General features: G+C 39.6%; 1 protein-coding gene across 1 annotated transcript in view; it reads right to left on the bottom strand.

Annotated features, from left to right (window-relative positions):
- LOC149276598 (PTB domain-containing engulfment adapter protein 1-like) overlaps positions 1-8,891 on the bottom strand; it is a 220,750-nt gene extending 211,859 nt beyond the window's left edge. Inside the window, exon 1 of the mRNA XM_089503454.1 lies at positions 8,507-8,891. Within this exon, the coding sequence (XP_089359580.1) occupies positions 8,507-8,891 (385 nt within the window). The remainder of the gene's footprint in view (positions 1-8,506) is intronic.
- Between the last annotated feature and the right edge of the window lie 9,253 nt (positions 8,892-18,144).

Here is an 18,144-nt window from a genome sequence, read left to right as displayed (position 1 = left end):
AGAGACCTAGATTTCTAGCAATTTCTTATAATTTCAAGAAGAGGCAACAGAGCTGCGGAAAAGCAGACAGGGACACTGAAGTGGTTGGGTGAGATGGTAGGGAAACAATAAGAGAGTGAGAGCATGAAGGAGGAGATGAGGGAGTGTGAGGGAGAGTGTAAGAAAGCATGAAAGAGAGTTTGAGAGATCATGAGTGAGAGAGAGTGAAAAGACTAAATGCTAATTAAAATTTGGAGCTTTGCTTCATTTCCGTTGGGGTCCCTTCTCATTTTGGACATCCATACAAATAAATGTAGTTGGAAAGTTTTGTTAAGATTAAAATTTGTATGAATCTGGATGCACAAATCTAATCTATACCTAATGTATAATCTTTCTTTCTATGACTAAAACAGTACAATGCAAAACCCAAAAAAGTTAAAATGATTCAATTACAAGAATGTAAATAAAAATCATCTTGCTCTAACAAAAATGGACACCTGAATTAGTTCTCCACTGCTGTTGGGTAAATAATACTGTTTGCTTCGTTTATGAGCCATCTGGCCCAACATCATTCAAGCCAGGTATTCTAATTATTGTATTTTGTGATATGGTAACAACAGCCCTTAGCAGGGAAACAAGCAAGTAATTGATGCTTCAAAGTGATGTCAGTAGACTGAGTACATCAGAGATGTGACAATAAACAGTTATAATTACTGCATTTTGCTATTTGGTAAGAAGAGTCCTTTGCTGGGAATCTGACTAGTAATTTATATTTCAGAGTGATGTCAGTAGTCATACAGTTAAAGCTGTAAATGAATTATCATTATATAAATCTGCATGTTTAATTTATAGTGAAAATCACAATTAAGCATAGTTTTACATAAAATACATAATGCCATTTTGTTGATAACCATTGGGTAAACGTTTTTAGCAGGGGATGGTGGAGAGGGGGTATATGTCCCAATAGTTATTACATTATCCCCACCATGCTGTGCATAGGGCAGTGGAAGAGGGGTGTAACCCCCCTTGGCTTAAATGGGGCCTTGAGAAATTCCATTTTTGAAACATTTCTTTTTTTTTATGTAATTGTGTTTTTTTGCAAGATACAGATGAGCAAATGCAAGTTCACATTGAACTCACATGTTCTCACCTATAACTGTCAAAATTAAAAGTCACAGGCACTTAGAAGCTGTTGCAAACAACCTCACAGATTACATCATCTGTTAGTTGCTTTGTGAGTGTTAGCCATGCAAGGGCACAAGGCTGGACTTGAGTTCTGTCAGTCAAGTTAACCCTTAATGCAACTGACCACTCAACTCAACTTAGCGGATACACCCAAATATATGTATCAAATATAAAACTGGCATTGACAGAAAGGCTTCCATGTATCTCTGTGTAAAGGTAAAATGGGAAGACACAAGTGCAGCCATCTCAAAAGTGCACTTATACTAACCACTGCTGGTTAGTCATGACCTGCCCTTACCATCTGGCCACTAGAGAAGGAAATGTGTCTAAAGACAGAATTAGAATGGGCTTGTTTACACTGCCAAGTAATTGATATAGGTGTAGAGTATTTAAAGTAGACCTGTCATATATGAAAAATATAGAAATATGCTCCCTATGTCTCAGCAAGCTCCACTCCAAAAGTTACTTGAATGAAGAAATAACAGGTCTGGAAGCAACCAGATTGGTGGCACCATTGTGTAGTTAAACTCCCAGGTACCCACAGTTTCCTTGGTAGACGTCAGATGGCTCTGCATATGACACCAGCTGTCGCTGTCATACATATTGGAAGGCCATTTTGCCGTGTTCTCCCATACAGATGTGCCCTATAACTTAAAGTAATCCCATTTTCTTTGCCTTTATCTTTTAAAGCCTTTTCAATATTATTTCTGTGTATATAACTATGCATTTGGTGTGAACATATTGATGTATTTTTTACTGCATGACAAATGCCCTTTAATATCTTTAGAAGCTGGAATATTTTTTGAAAAAAATTGTCTTGTTTTTGTTGTATTTGATGGTGCTCATTCTTTAGGTTCTGAAATAATAAAAAATCACTGGAGATAAGCGTGTTACAAAAGCAATGAATAAATGTAAGTGTCTGCTTATAATACTTTTTTCCACATTGCTTTATATCACTGTCTTTGTCTAGCCTTTGAAAACATACTGCTTATTTTGTTTTTATATCAGAATAAAAGGTCAAAGCTTGGCAGATTTCTTGCTTTGAAATTTCTATGGTCATTCTTCCCTGACTTAGATTTTAATAAACAGTACACTGGTTTTATGAATCTGGCTTATTAATTCTTTGCACTTTAAGTAAAAAGTGGACTAAACATTATACAATGACATGTCTTCTATTTATAGAATAACCCTACTGCTCTAATAAATTATAGACTGATCACAAGCTAAATGTATGTAATATGTATAAATTAACTGAAGTCCTTAGCTGAAGATAGTATCTTCTATTGAGTCTATATAGAAATGTGATTTGCACACCAAATCATAAATATTGCAGAAATCACAAATTTAATGGAAATACACAATTGATAGTCACACTGTATAGCATGACTATAGAAACTGACAAGAAGGGGCCCTACAACATTTTCTAACAACATTACCTTTCTCCAGGGACAGGTTCCATCTATAACCATGAGAGTTTATCTTAAATACCCAAATTATCCTCAAAATGATGGCTGCCATCACTAGTGGACATGATGGACTACATCATCATGCATGTCTTCCAGCACTAACACATAGTGCATGCAAGTCTTAAGAGTTAAAATAAAACAATACAATACAATATGTAACAACATTATATCCAGCAAGGTAATTGCCCAGGGGATCTAATCAACCACCAGAAATACAAATTACATAAGGTATTAGTGTCCCAAAATCAATAACAAAGTCCACGTACTCCATACAGAAGATCTAGGAAAAACACACTGGTAGTTCTTGACATCCATTTCACAACATGTCATCTGTCAAAATGTTCCTGGCGACGATGATTTGGCAAAATGTTAAATTATTTTTAAGTGAATCAGAGTGTTACCTCCGAAAGTGTATCTAAGATGGATACTTTGGTCAAACTATACTGGTGAGTAAAGCCAATAGTCTCCAAATATATCTTAAAGGACTAATACGTATACAGACCAATGCCAGAGAAAAAAAAATATATCGTCTGTATACTGCTGCCAAAGCAACATAGATTCAGTAAACAATACATTGTTGTAAAGAAATGCTTCTTCAAAGGCAGCCAAAAAATGATGTAACTTGAGACTGTAAGGTAAAATTCATCCTCAAAGCAAAAATACTTTAACGTGGGTACCAAAGTGAGACGTAACCTTCATTAAGATTACGAGTGGACAATCTAGCAAAAATTGCTTCTCACAGGGAATTGAAGTATGCAAACCATTGATATAGATAGTACACAAAAAGGTTCCTTCAGGGATAGTGCCAAATTCTCTAATTTTGTTAATGAAGTGTAGTCTTCTGTGTTTATGACCACATTTTAATCACCAATGGTTTAAATTGAAGTTTCCAAAATACCCCCAACTTCAAAAGCAACATGTCCCACAGTGCCCCCAAACTGCTTGTCTGTGTCAACTTTGCACCCAAACAGCTTGTCTGTGTCATGTCTGCCCCTGGAACAGCCTACCTGTGCCACCACTGCCCCTGAAACAGCCTGCATGTAGCACCTCTGCCCCTGAAACAGTCTGCCTGTGCCACCTCTGCCCCTGAAACAGCCTGTATGTGCCATCCCTGTCCCTGAAACAGCCTACCTGTGCCACCCCTGCCCCTGAAGCAGCCTGCCTGAGCAATCTCTGCCCCTGAAACTGCCTGTGCCAATTATGCCCCTGAAACTGTCTGCTTGTGCCACCTCTGCCACTGAAATAGCCTGCCTGTGCCACCTCTGCCCCTGAAACAGCTGGCCTGTGCCACTTCTGCCCCTGAAACAGCCTGCCTGTGCCAACTCTGCGGCTAAAACTGTCTGCCTGTGCCACCTCTGTCCCTGAAATAGCCTGCCTGTGCCACCTCTGCCCCTGAAACTGCCACCTCTGCCCCTTAAACTGCCTGCCGGTGCAATCCTTGCCCCTTAACCTACCTGCCTGTACCATTTCTGCTTCTAAACACTCATACAGTTATTCATTCACTTATTCATTTATTAATTCATCCGTTCTCTCTCCCGCACCCCCCTTACTTCATCTGGTCTAGGGCCAGCCGAGTGACACTGAGGCCTCGTTGATGCCTATGCAGCCCAACGGCCGCCTGATGTGGGCCTGTATCTGTGTGGCCCCAGTGCTCTTTTGCTGGCCCCCAGACCAGCTGGCCCACCAGGAAATCTCCTGGTTTCCTGGTAGGTCACTCCGGCCCTTTACTGGAAAGCCTTCAAACAAGCCTGGGAAAGAGGTACAATGAGTAGATCACTACTCATGGGCAGCTGTGTTGTCCTTAGTGAGACTTATCAGCATGAGGTTGTGATACTAGCATTAAGGATTGAGGCTGCACCCAAGGGTTAATACAACCCCTCCGCTAAGAATTAGGTAATAGCAGGCATTATTAAACACTTATCTACAAACACATTAAAAATAATATATATATCATATATATATATATATATATATATATATACACATACATATATATATATATATATATAAGGTTTGTAATGTATCTACTAAATTTTGGATACAACAAGCAATATATTTGTGATGCATAAGGAATACCCACATCCAATTCCAAATCACATAAAGGTCAGATCTAATAGACTCAATCTGGAATAAAGCAAAAAACCTATCACAAATCTCGGGAGGCTATTGCTCACCTGTAGAAACCTCAATTAATATTCTCAGTAATGCAAGTAGACCTATCCCCTGTTGAACCCTATAAGCTATGAATTATGAAGACTCACGTTGCCTATTATGTATCATATGGTGAAGCAGATGCAACTATCAGCATATAACTACTTGATGTTTCCAAATCTAATTTGACACTTCAGTAATTTAATTGGTTATTACCCATTAAATCTCAAGAAAGTGACAAACTGGAATTAAAAAGCCAACATACTAGTGGACCCATTAGTGAAAGTTGAATAGTTTCTTTATACGAACAGGTAGCCCCAACGTATAGCAAGGAATCAGCTCTATGGGGGAGAAACAGATCATAGTAATGGCAAATTATTACCTCAGACATGAATACAATTATACCCTATTCTTCTCAAAGTTTGACTAACATCAGCAAATGACTTGGCTTGTTTTAAATTCACTGCATTGTCATTACAGTAACTCCTTTGTTAACAAACAATAGTACTTTATTCCTCCATCTGCTTCAACTTCATATAAATAAGGTTTAAATCAGTGTTTTCAGAATCCAAAAAACATTGAGTCATTTTGTCATTAGTATGTCTATATAAATCAAAACCTACTCTATACATTGATGCTATTGAAAAACCGATAGGCTAGCAGGAGATGTGTTTGACAGTGTCAGAAAATTAGGTACCATAACTTATCTTAGGGAGCTCCAAAAAGTTTTTTGAAGCTGGCTCTGTTCTGCTATTAATGGTGTTTGTAATATTTTATGACAGAAGGTCATACAAATGGGATATATTTTAAACAAAATGTATTTAATAACAATGCAAGTAATAACATGTTCAGAAACACAACCATTTAGATCCAAAACACACATGTTATATACATGGGAAAGGGCCTTCAACATAACATTATAATTTTGTATAACACCATTGAGAATTGCCTTTCATCAGACATAGTAGAGCTTAATAGAGTGTACAGGCAATAGACATAATGCTATTCTTAAAATAAGGCGAAACTAAGGACCAAAAATGTTTTAGGCTTAACAGTAGAAAAAGTGGAAAAGATGAGTTGAATTTACTCACAGAAGTATTTATCTATGGTTACATAACACCTGGTGTTTTATATACCGGTAAAAATATGTAGTTCTATGGTTTACATAAATGATCTTTTCTTCTAAAGCAATTATTTTTCTTTTAGAACATATGGAATAACATCAAGAAGAAATTATGCAATGAGAATTTGCTTCTTCCTGAAAATGTCTTGAACTGGCAGACATTTTCAGTTATGCTAATATATGTCACTCTAGAAAGATTTTAAAAGACTATGGTTCCAAAAGAATATATCACTTTACAAGACAGCATTAAATTTTATAAAGCAAAGCTGAAAATCAGAAATTGGAAGAAAAAACTCAAAGTACTATATACTGCCTGGTAAATCAACAAAATAAAATAGAATATATGTCGGTTTGCATCAAAAATAACTTTGTAATGTCCCTTAATACTGTGTAAATGAAACCAGAACAATATTATACAACATATACAATATTCAAGATGTAAACTGGTTAATATCTCTTTTATACTTCCCGTATTAGCAAGATTGCTAATGCGCATCTTGTCAAGTGATGAGTAAAAAGCCCCTCTACAAAAACCTGACAATTCTGAAACTTAGACTTTGTTGAATGCAATTCTGTCTAAAGCCTATAAAAATAAATGATTCTTTGGGGACCCTTGGGAACATGAGTGTTAAGCAAATGAATGCATAGTATGGGTAAATCGAATAGTAATAAGCCTTCCCATTTGCACAAAATAGTTTTGTTTCAATGGAGAATAGTCACTTAGGGAAATAAGTATTAGAGAAGTTTAGTTTAAGACCGTTTAATGGAGTAGACATAATCAAGGGGGGGCAGAGTCTTTTAAAGTATGTTTGTTTTTTGCAATCATTTATTTGTTTGCAACATGCTGTGACATCTTTGGGAAAAAAAGAAATTATCAGGAGCAGGAAACAAATTGTGTTGTCCAAATTCACACCAATCCAAAAAAAGTAAACAAATAAAAAATCTATTTACTTACCTTTTTTAAATTACAAGAGCTGACAAAAATAAGCAAGTTTAAAAAAAAAAACATATTCTAAACAATGATTCATTTAATTATTGAACAAAAGTGTCTTAAAACATAATGTGGGCTGCGTTCACTATACTGGTAGTTTGTCACCTTTTAACTTTGCATTATACAAGGCCAGCTCAACTCCCCCCCCCCAAAAAAAAGAGTTCTTCCTAACATGTAGAAGTTTAGCTCCTCTGAATGTGTTCTTTATCCTAGATTTGTTTTGGAATGTTATATTAAATTTGATTTAAAGGAAAGGTGTAAGGGGTCGTTTAGCAGGAATGTTGTTGAGGGAACTTTGTTTTCTTCAGTTAAATAATTGAATAACAACATCAAGCAGAGGAACACTGTGTTATTAAGGTGACACTGTGAAGCCATCTCACTTGAAGTGCTAGGTATGTAGTTTGTGAGATACTAAAGGGCTAAGCCTTAGTCTGTTTTACAGGTTGCACTGTCTGATTTGCACATTCTGATTTGCATGATTTGATTTATGCCACAAATTCCTACTGAAAATCTTAATCTAGCTGGCATTGTGATGCGTATCAGAAATCCTATCCTAATTTGTCCCTTGACAAACATTGATTCTCTGTGTTATGGGAATATGTAAATGTGAACAGTTATGCAAATACCCAAATTTAAATATAGATAAGTATACTGGTCAATCACATAAATATCAGTGAATATCTTGAATAAACAGACAAGGCAAAATCTCAATGAAAGTATAAACAAACCTTTACTAAAAATAAACAACAAACATCAATCAAATGTTTTAGACATACATTGCTGAAGAAACCATATATATATATATATCTAAACCAAAAACTAAACAGTATAATAGCTATACACACAAAAAAATAACAATACAAATATACTTAGCTCTATTAGTAGACCCAGCAGCTTACACGGGATAAATGGCTCAGCATAAAAGTTAAAACAATGAGGAGAGTTCCTTGCCGCATATTGAAGTACATGGGCTCCTCAAATAAGACACCTGGCTTCTTCCGACCCAGTCATGAAACTGCCTCTAAACTAACTGGTAGAACCTTAAATAGCCTTAAATCCAGTATCCACCCACGGGAGTAACCCAGCCAATACCGAATGGTCATTTCTAGGAGGCGGTCACTACAGGTGGTTATTTGTGTAAGGAAGTGACCCAAAGATCCTCACTTCCTCCTAAAAGCACATGTCTCATTGAGTATGCGGCAGCCATCTTTACTCACTCGACGTCACAGTTCTCACTAGGCAACTTAAAGCACATGTCTCATTGAGTATGCGGCAGCCATCTTTACTCACTCGACGTCACAGTTTCTCAAAAGCACATGTCTCATTGAGTATGCGGCAGCCATCTTTACTCACTCGGCGTCACTGAGCTCACTAGACCCCCTGTAGGTTATATGTTATTTCGCATGCATGGGGACAGTCCATAATCAATACAATCCACCTGTTGTTCCCATTACATAAGTAATAACTATAATGCATACATTTCCCGTATCGGTCTTACTTTCTTCATAGCTCGCTTTGTCACACATGTTATCAAAAATACTACAAAATATATTGTTACACATAAAACAACACCCACCACTATCCATTGCATCACTTTTGTCCCTAAATTACCCAACCAGCCAAAAGGTCCACTATCCGGGGGATCCTGGAGTTTCTTCCTGATATCATTTATCTTTGAAATATCATGTGTTATGGCACCAGAGTTATTGACAATGTACGAGCAGCACTCAGTCCCCACTAGCGCACAAACGCCTCCTTTAGCGGCCAAAACGTAATCTAATGCGAGTCTGTTTTGCAATACCACTGCTCTTATTTGCACCTGTTCTTGGGATAGTTTGGTAATAGAATCCACTGTTGCGTCCAGGGCTTCATCCACTAGTTTCTTTAGGGCTTCTAGTCGATTTAATGACCAATATACTCCCCAGCCAGGAAATACAACTCCCAAATTAGCTTCATGTTCTCCGATAAATGGACTCCATCTTTTATTCCTAATCATGCCTTCTGGAAAGTTATTTCTACTCCTTATTGCCGGGATGATTGAGCCGATGTAACATTCTCCTTCCCATTGGCTAGGCAACCACCTGTAGGCCCAATTACCGCATAGAAAATATACACCTCTGGGAAGGACATTGTAACTGTTATCTGGAGCCCCAGTAAAAGAAGTGTCTAAAAGTATAGAAATAAAAGGAAAGTTCAGTCTTTTTATTGCACCATGGGGGGTCATACTTATTACTTTTACCACTGGGCTGGAGTCTTTGACAGTCATTGCCCAGTGTTGGTCATTACCGTAGGCATTTACCCAGGCAGATTTACAGTTAGAAGATCCCATTTTAGTGGCATTGGCTCCGTTGTTATGGGAGCTGATACAAATGGCACCTTCCTGGGGGCGGTTAATAATGTTCAATCTGTCCATTGATTTTGGCTTTCCTCTTTCTCTGTACCAGCCGAATCCTGTGTTGTTATATTGTTTTAACTCCTCCAACGTCCAGGGCACTCCTACATACGGGTAGCTGCTTTCCTCGCTGAATGATATGGCCCCACAAATCCAGCACTCCGTGCTGTTTGACGCTCTCGAATAACTGGCCAATAGATTCAGGTATGAGTTGGAGGACCATGGATCCGACTTGTCTATATAGCCACCAATCTGTTGGAAGGAAAGAAAACAGGGTGAGTACCTCCACTTATCAATACAGCTTTAGTATCACCGGGTCCATCTGACAGTATTTCTCCCTTCTGTTTAACCTGCTCACCTGCTCGGGGTAGCACCCATACTTTGGAGCCTGTCTGTAAGGTATTACCTTCCTCCCACGTCACTAATACTTTCCGTGGGATCCAAATGGATACCACGCCTAGTACTGTTTTTTGTAATATCTGGCCTGCATACCCCCTGGTCAACAGGATTTCCCAAAGATCTGATGACACTTTTACCGTCCCTGTGGTCAACCAATCGTCATCTTGTAGTTCCTCTGTTAGGGTAAATGTCACTTCTGCTCCTTCTGGCAATATCCCACCCATGGGAAGGATGTATGTAACCCATTCACCGCCCTTTTTAATCTCAACAAGATGCTGGATGACCACTTTAAATTTGTTTTTTCCCACCTGTTGAGGAAAAGATTCCTTGAACCTTAAACGGACTGTCACTGTTGGTGTCTCTACCTGTCCGGTCAACCTTTCGTAAGGTGAAAACTGTCCTATTGGTCTACTATTTAGAATCATAACTGCCTGCGTCAGCACTCGATCCCACCCCTTCAATGTCCTACTTGGGGATAGTTTCCGAATTTGTTCTTTTAAAAGCCCATTGCACCTTTCAATCAACCCCGAGGCTTGAGGATGATAGGGGATGTGGAAGATCCACTTAATCCCTGAGTCATTTGCCCACTGCTGTATGAGCTGTCCAGTGAAGTGTGTTCCATTGTCTGTCTGTATCTCGGATGGCAGTCCATAAGCAATCACAAGAGTCTGTAGCATTTGAAGAGTCGAGGCTTGGTTCGCATGTTTGCAGGGTAACACTCTCAATATTCCAGAAAAGGTGTCTGCAGCAGTACAGCAGTACATCAGCCCCCCTCTTCCTTTGGGCATGGGACCAATGTAGTCCATCTGCCAGATCTGTCCAGCTGTTGTCCCTTTGTTTAAATGTCCACGGGCTTGCTTGGTCAGTGGCCACTTTTTAATCTCATTGCAGGTCTCACATATTTCTTGTGCTTGGGCAATCATCTGGAGAGTTATTGGTAATCCTCTGGCTCGTGCCCACTCTAACGTTGCTGCCTTTCCTCTATGACCTGCTGTCTCATGGGCCCAGTCTGCCATTCTAAGTAACACTGGATCTATAGGCTCTGGTGTGATTGTTGCCGCTCGTATTCGAGTCAATTCATCAGCAATCTTATTTGGGTTCTCTTTTCCGATACTGTCTTTCACATGGGCATCAACATGTCCGAGGTGTATTAATCTTGAATGAGCTGTCTTCCATATCTTTTCCCATAAATCTTCTCCTCCCCATACTGGCTTGCCATGTATTAGCCACTTGTTGTTTCTCCACGTAGGCATCCAAGTAACGCAGGCCTTGTATACAGCCCAGCTATCCGTATAAATGTAGAGCTCTGGATCGGTGGTTTCTTCGATCAGTATTACTATTGCAGTCAATTCAGCATACTGGCTAGATCCTCCTAGTCCTTTTTCTTGAATCACAATCTGTTGCTGTGGGTTGTAAGCTACTGCAACCCAATGTCGTCCTCTGTGGGTCATGATTGCAGACCCATCTGTGAACCATGCGTTCTTTTTCTGTTCTTCTCCCAATTCTCCAAATGGAGGGGCTGTCTTTATGGGAGAAGGCTGCAGGATTGGGATTTCTTGTACATTAGGTTGTGACAGTGTATCAAATGTCACTAATCCAGTAATGAGTTTGGTCAGTTCTTTTACCTCACCAGCTTGGATCCCTCCCCTTTCCTGCAAGTACCACTTCCATTTCAATAATGTCTGGTTTTGGGCCACAGATGTCTTTATAGGCAATCCTTCATCCCGTACCCATCCGGCTATGGGTAAATCAGTCTTCACAGATACTGTGCTTTTCTCAGTCATTGTTTCCACATGCTGTAGTGCAAGGTATGCTGCCAGAAGATTCTTTTCCAAAGGTGTGTACCTTTGTTGAGCCCCAGTCAATTGCTTGGACCAGAACCCAATTGGTACATCTCGCTTGCATTTCTCTTCGCTCGGTTGCCACAGTCCCCATGACGCTACATTTTCATTCACCATCACATCTAATCTGAATGGAGCTCCAGTTCGAATTGGGCCCAAGCCTTGATGTTGTAATACTGCTTCCTTTGCTGCTTGGAATGCTGTAGCTTGATCAATTCCCCATACAAATGCTGATTTCTTCCGGGTGACATTGTATATAGGACGTAGCAGCAATCCTAGATGTGGTATAAAGGCTCTCCAGTAACCCAGTGCACCTAAGAATTTTTGGGCTTTATTCAACGTCTTGGGTTCTGGAGAATTCTGTATCGTATCTAGCACAGGCTGAGGTATCTTCCGAACAGGGCCGGACCATATCATTCCTAGGAATTTGACTTCTTGGGCTGGGCCTTGAATCTTGTCTTTGTTTATTACCCATCCTCGTCCTGTCATGTAATCCACTAGAATAGGTAATGCTTCTCTCACTTCCTCTTTAGATCCAGAGATCATAATGTCATCAATGTAGTGAAATACCGGAAGCTGCAGGGTAAGATGGCTTAAATCACGTGCAACTAGTCCATGACAAATCGTAGGGGAGTGTATATACCCCTGGGGCACAACTTGGAAAGTATATTGGCGTCCTACCCAGGTAAAGGCAAATTGATCTTGCGACTCAGGTGCAATAGGAATTGAAAAGAACGCATTTGCTAGGTCTATTACCGCGTGCCACTCCCCAGCTTGTTTGGCAATGTTTCCCACAATGGTGATAATATCAGGGACAGCAGCACTCAATGGTGGCGCTACCTTGTTGAGTCCCCGGTAATCCACTGTCACTCGCCATGAGCCATCTGTCTTCTTTACAGGAAATACAGGAGCATTAAATGGGCTGATTGCAGGGCGAACTACACCAGATTGTAAAAGCTTGGCTATAGTCTCGTTAATTTCGCGATGTCCTCCGGGCAAACGGTATTGCTTCAGCCTTACCGGATTGCTCGGGGGAGGAATGATCACGGGTGTCCACTGTGCATTGCCTCGGACAATGTCCTTTATCGGTCTGAGATAGTATGGCTTGTGAGGGAATCCAAAAGTGAATATTCCCCACTGCGTCTCAATACTCTGCCCTAGTAACACATCGATTCCCAAAATATTGTCTGGCAATTCTGAAATCAACACTTTAGCATTAAATCGCGGTCCTTTATTAATTGACATAGCAACAACAACCTGGACTGCTTTGGTAATTCTACCTCCTAAACCTTCTATCCTCATACAGGGTCCTGATAACCTTGATGGATTACCATGCAGTACCGTCACTTCTGCACCTGTGTCAACTAAAGCCAAAATCTTTGTCGGTCCTGGTCTTGTCCCCCACCAAACATTCAAAGGTACATAAGGGCGTCTGTCTCCAGCGGTTAAAGGGGAAACATGTACCGCCGGAGGACCACCAATCTGTCATTGTATTGAGGCAGTATCCCAATTAGTCAAATCATGTGTCATCAGATCTTTTAAAGGATACAAGGATCTAACTTCACCATTGTTTTCTAGCGGTGCTTGCTTCTGTTTAGAATTAGTATGAGAGTATGTCCAAGCACCGTATTGTGTTGGGAAAAGTGGGGGCATGTGCGAGTATGGATGTGGATGAGTGTTATCTGGGGCTGGAAATGATGATGGGGGCACAGCATAGGGGGCATAATTTTGGAATAAAGGCGTGGACAATGGTTGTGTGGCTGTAGGCATGGGAGGAGTGGCTTTTAAATAACTAGGGGGAGGAGATTTTGGGACAGATGGGGCAGAGAGAGTGGTATTGTCTACCTGATCCTTGCATGCAACATGCACTTGTACCTTTTTATTAGTCCTTTTTTCAACCTCCACCCATTTTTTAAACATGGCAGACGTTGAAATCCCATCAATCTGGTCTTCAGGTACACCCGCATCAATTAAATCATTCCACATTTGCTTGCGCGTTACTCTTTGTCTGGTTTTATTCCTAAACTTTCCCTGTTTCTCCCCCTCCTCTGATTGCACCTCCTCTTCCCTCATCCTGTTAGAAGCAAACACACCTTTCCTAGGTTTAGATTCTAACTCCAATTCCCCAATCTCAGTTAAATATGTGGTGAGCTGGTGTACCTTTCCACCATTCCCCAAACTGCCCAGCAAAGATAACAGAGATGCCTTCATATCCTGCGGTGCAGTTTTCAAAAATCGAGACCGCATATTAGCTGTGAATTCCTCTATGTCTGGGCCTTCCCAGTTATCCTTGTTCAATCCCGCCACACATCCCATAATTCTAAGGCGGGTGATGGCATCCCTTAGTTTTGACCAGGGGGAAGTTGGCTCAATGTCACTGTTAGATGGGAATGCCAAAAGTATTGCATGGCGCACCATATCAAATAATGAAAAATTACCTCCAATCTCCCTCACCCTGCGCAATACCTGCATAAGTTGCGGATGCAGCGTTAGCTGCCCCATACTTAAAGCTTCCCTCGCATTCAACAGCACACTGTCCGCTCCTCCATCCCACATACGTAACAGCCACTCTCCTACACTTTCACCAACTTGCTGTTTGTATACCTTTGCCAATTCCATGAGCTCAGTTTGTGTGTAACCCTTTACCACTTCATTCGTCTCATCACGTGCACAATCTCTCAACCCATACACCCCATCTTGTTCACGGTGCAGTCTCCTTTTCCGCTGCTGTGTAATGATAGGACGGGCTTGTCGCCTGTCCACGTCATTATCATCTTCGGAAAAGGATACATACTCATCTGATGATACAGGATCCCATGTTGGATCCGCAATCATCGCTCGCACCTTACTTACAGGCACTGGCTTTCTGCCTTTCTGTAACCTCCTGCGGTTAACCTTGCTTATCGCTAAATTAGCATATTTCTCCTCTAAAGCAGTCACATGGCAAGCATTCGTACGCATGCATTCTTTAGTCATAACTAACAAATCTTTCACATCCTGCAACTCTTTCTCGAGTGATTCATTTCTCTGCACCTCGCGGCTAAGGGCCTGCACAACTAACCACCCTGTGGTGGCAGCGGCTTTCCGCTCTTTTTTTGAGTATACTCCTAGGTCTAATCGCAATGCCTGAGTACCAAGTTCAGTACCAGGGTCCGGATAGACTGGAGCAGCATATTTTATTAGCTCTTCAGCAATGGGTTTCCAGTTTGCTAAACTGGCCCACAATGGAATTGTCCCATACTTAGACTCCTCCTTCCTTCCAGCTCTATTACTTTTTCTAAACAAATTATGCATCTCTACTCGAGGGACAAGCCAAAAACAACAACAACCACAACAAACTAAATATATATAAAACAAATAAAAAGATATCACAGTATTTCACTGAAATATTCTATATTTAGTGATTGTGCAGTATCCTGCCGACTACGCCAATTGTTATGGGAATATGTAAATGTAAACAGTTATGCAAATACCCAAATTTAAATATAGATAGGTATACTGGTCAATCACATAAATATCAGTGAATATCTTGAATAAACAGACAAGGCAAAATCTCAATGAAAGTATAAACAAACCTTTACTAAAAATAAACAACAAACATCAATCAAATGTTTTAGACATACATTGCTGAAGAAACCATATATATATATATATCTAAACCAAAAACTAAACAGTATAATAGCTATTAGACTTGTGCATTCGTCTTCGGGCGAACATGAAAACGAGCACGAAGAGGCCGTTTTTTTGTTCGTTCCGAAGGAACGTAGAACAGAATACAGTGCCGGCAAACCGTAGGCGAAGACGAAGACTCACAATCACGAAGATTCGAAGATTCTTCGTGATCGTCTTCGTTTTTGCCGCGCAACCGCCAAAATTTCAAACAGGAGTGAGCTGATCCTCGTCTGTCCAATCAGCTCACTCTTGTGACGTAACGCTAAGGGTCTCGTCCAATGCCTGTGCTGCTGTTTTTTTAATTCTGAAGGCGCCTTTATAAGACCAGAGCTTGCCTGAGAGATCCATTCATTTTTCGCTGTGACTGCTTTGGCAACACTGCTGTGCTGCATCCGAGCGTTACAGAGAGAGATTGTTCTGTTCTGTGTGAGACTGGTAAGCCTTAGCCTGCCATTTCTCACTGTGTACTTCATCCTCACTTCAGTGCTACTTAATTAATATATTTAATAATAATAATTTGATTAATTTAATTTTTTTAAAATTAATTTGTCATCAACTTTAGTGTAAGTGCTGTTGAGTTGACAGTGCACCCAGTGCCTCAGTGGCACTGGGGTGCCCTTGCCCTGGGCTGGCACTAGTGCCTATTGCCTGTCCTGCTTAAATAAATTAAATAGAATTTATAAATTACAATTTAATAGAATCTATAATTTAATAGTTCATTATAATATTATATATATATATATATATATTTGTCAGTCATATATATATATATATACTATAGTATACTAGTGTAGAGTGTACTGTAGACATTCATCTACTAGTGTCTAATTTAAAATCAGTAATATTAATTAATATAATTAATAATTGAATTCATTATAAAATTATATATATATTTGTCAGTTATAGTTAGTAATAGTATACTAGTGTAGAGTGTACTGTAGACATTCAGAACATCTACTAGTGTCTAATCTAAAATCAGTAATATCAATAATTCTCTAATTCTTTCTTATCTTAATAGTTAATTAAATTAGCTATAAATAAAAGTAATAATATTAATTAATTACTACTAGCGTATAGTTCAGCTAATCTTATTAGTACTGGTGCTGCAGCTCTATAGTTTGTGCTTTGTTTTAGCAACAGTAAGAGACCAAGTCAATTTTTCTTAATTAATCTTTCATTTTATTTCATTTGTTTTGCTCACCTCAGTCCATCAGTGAAGTGAACTTGTTGGGCTAGTGAGTGCAGCCGCATAAGTGCTGTGTTTTTTTTTGATCAGCAAGCAGTGACGTTAACTGTTTTGCAAAGATTTTCTCATTTATTTTACATTTTATTTCAATTTTATTAAAAGTACCCTTAGTGTTTTGCTCACCTCAGTCCATCAGTGAAGTGAACTTGTTGGGCTAGTGAGTGCAGCAAGCAGTGAAGATAACTGTTTTGCTGTGACATTTTATTTTATTTCTAATTCTTTTCAAGAAAAATTGACTGTGACGAGCTGTACTAAGCAAAGCTTCAAGCTACTAGCTGTAGTACTAAAATAATTCTAATCTTCTTTAATCTTAATCTATAATATATTATAAATAATAATATTCTAATTCATAATCTATAATATAAGTAATTCTAATTCTAAATTCTAATTCATAATCTATATTCTTCTATCTATAATACATAATATATAAGTAAATTAGTTCTAATCTATTAATATTATATAACTTAATATTAATTAATAAATCATATACTGAATCTGATTTAACCTCACTTTAGCTTAGTGGGTTTGAGAGCGTCTGCCTAGAGGTAGACTTATAGTAAGGAAATATAGCTTTAGGCTAGCATAGTGGTAGGCTAAGCTCTTAGGCCCGTGTAAATTCAAATTAAAAATAAAATACTGCTAGTTATTAAATAGTTAATCTTGAGTTAATAATTTCAATAACTTTAGGATTTTGGCAGATTGCACACAGCACAGTGCAGTAGTGCATAGTTTTACTTTTTAAGCAGTAGCACTGAAGAGAACTTCCTCTAATTTTTTTGTCTTTAATTCGTTTTTCCTTTTTTTTATTTTTATTTTTTTATTTTTTTTTTATAGTTTTTTAAACACTACACTACACTACACTACACTACACTACACACACAACACAAAATTTGAAATGGATCCTCCTTTTGGGACTAAGGAGGGACAAGCTCCATCTACCACCACCACCACCACCACCAGCACCACCACCAGCACCACCACCAGCTCTAAGATGCAGCCTTTGCGTCAGTCTAGTCGGCCAAGTAGGCCAAGCTCTCGCTTATCATTTGGGGAAGCATTGCTTGAAGGATCATCAAGTAAAGGAAAGGCACCAAAAGCAGGCAGTAGTAGTGCGGCTAGGCCCACAAGCTCTATGGTTTTTTACGGAAAGCCTAAAGCACCAGAAGCACGTTCAAAGTTAAATGGTAGCACAAGTAGTACCAGCCCAGTGACTAAAAAGAAGTGCCTTTTGCCCCAAGCAGCATCTTCCCCATCCACCAGCAGCATGCAAGGTACCAAGCAGAGCCAAATTAGCAGCAAGACTCAGAGGGGTCCCAAACCAAAGCGATCTCATTCCTTTGTAGGGAAAACCACCACCACCACCACCCCCGCCTCTACCACCACTAGTGCTGCGCCTACTGTTCCCACTGGTACCGCCACGCCATGTCCTCCTAGTACCTCTAGCAAGCCACCAAGTCCTTACAAAATTTTTGTAAAGACAGTTAGAGAGAGGGCTACACATAGTGGAACTCCACCTAGCGAGGTAGCAGAGGAGCCTGAGACTGAGAGGCCAAGTGCAGAGTCTATTCTTCCTGCTCGCACTACTACTAGTCACGAGTCTCACGACGATATCAGTCTTAGCTCCAGCCTAGCAGGAAGGAAGCCAGAGAAAGTAGAGGAGATGAGTGGTCAGGAATCAGATTCCTCAGGGAGCAGTGTC

Source organism: Sceloporus occidentalis, unplaced genomic scaffold (genome assembly GCF_023333645.1).
Source record: "Sceloporus occidentalis isolate IW3139 unplaced genomic scaffold, rSceOcc1.0.p SCAF_233, whole genome shotgun sequence".
Taxonomy (NCBI): Eukaryota; Metazoa; Chordata; class Lepidosauria; order Squamata; family Phrynosomatidae; genus Sceloporus; species Sceloporus occidentalis.
Note: the sequence above shows the minus strand (reverse complement) of the source record. Positions and strands in the feature narration are given on the sequence as shown.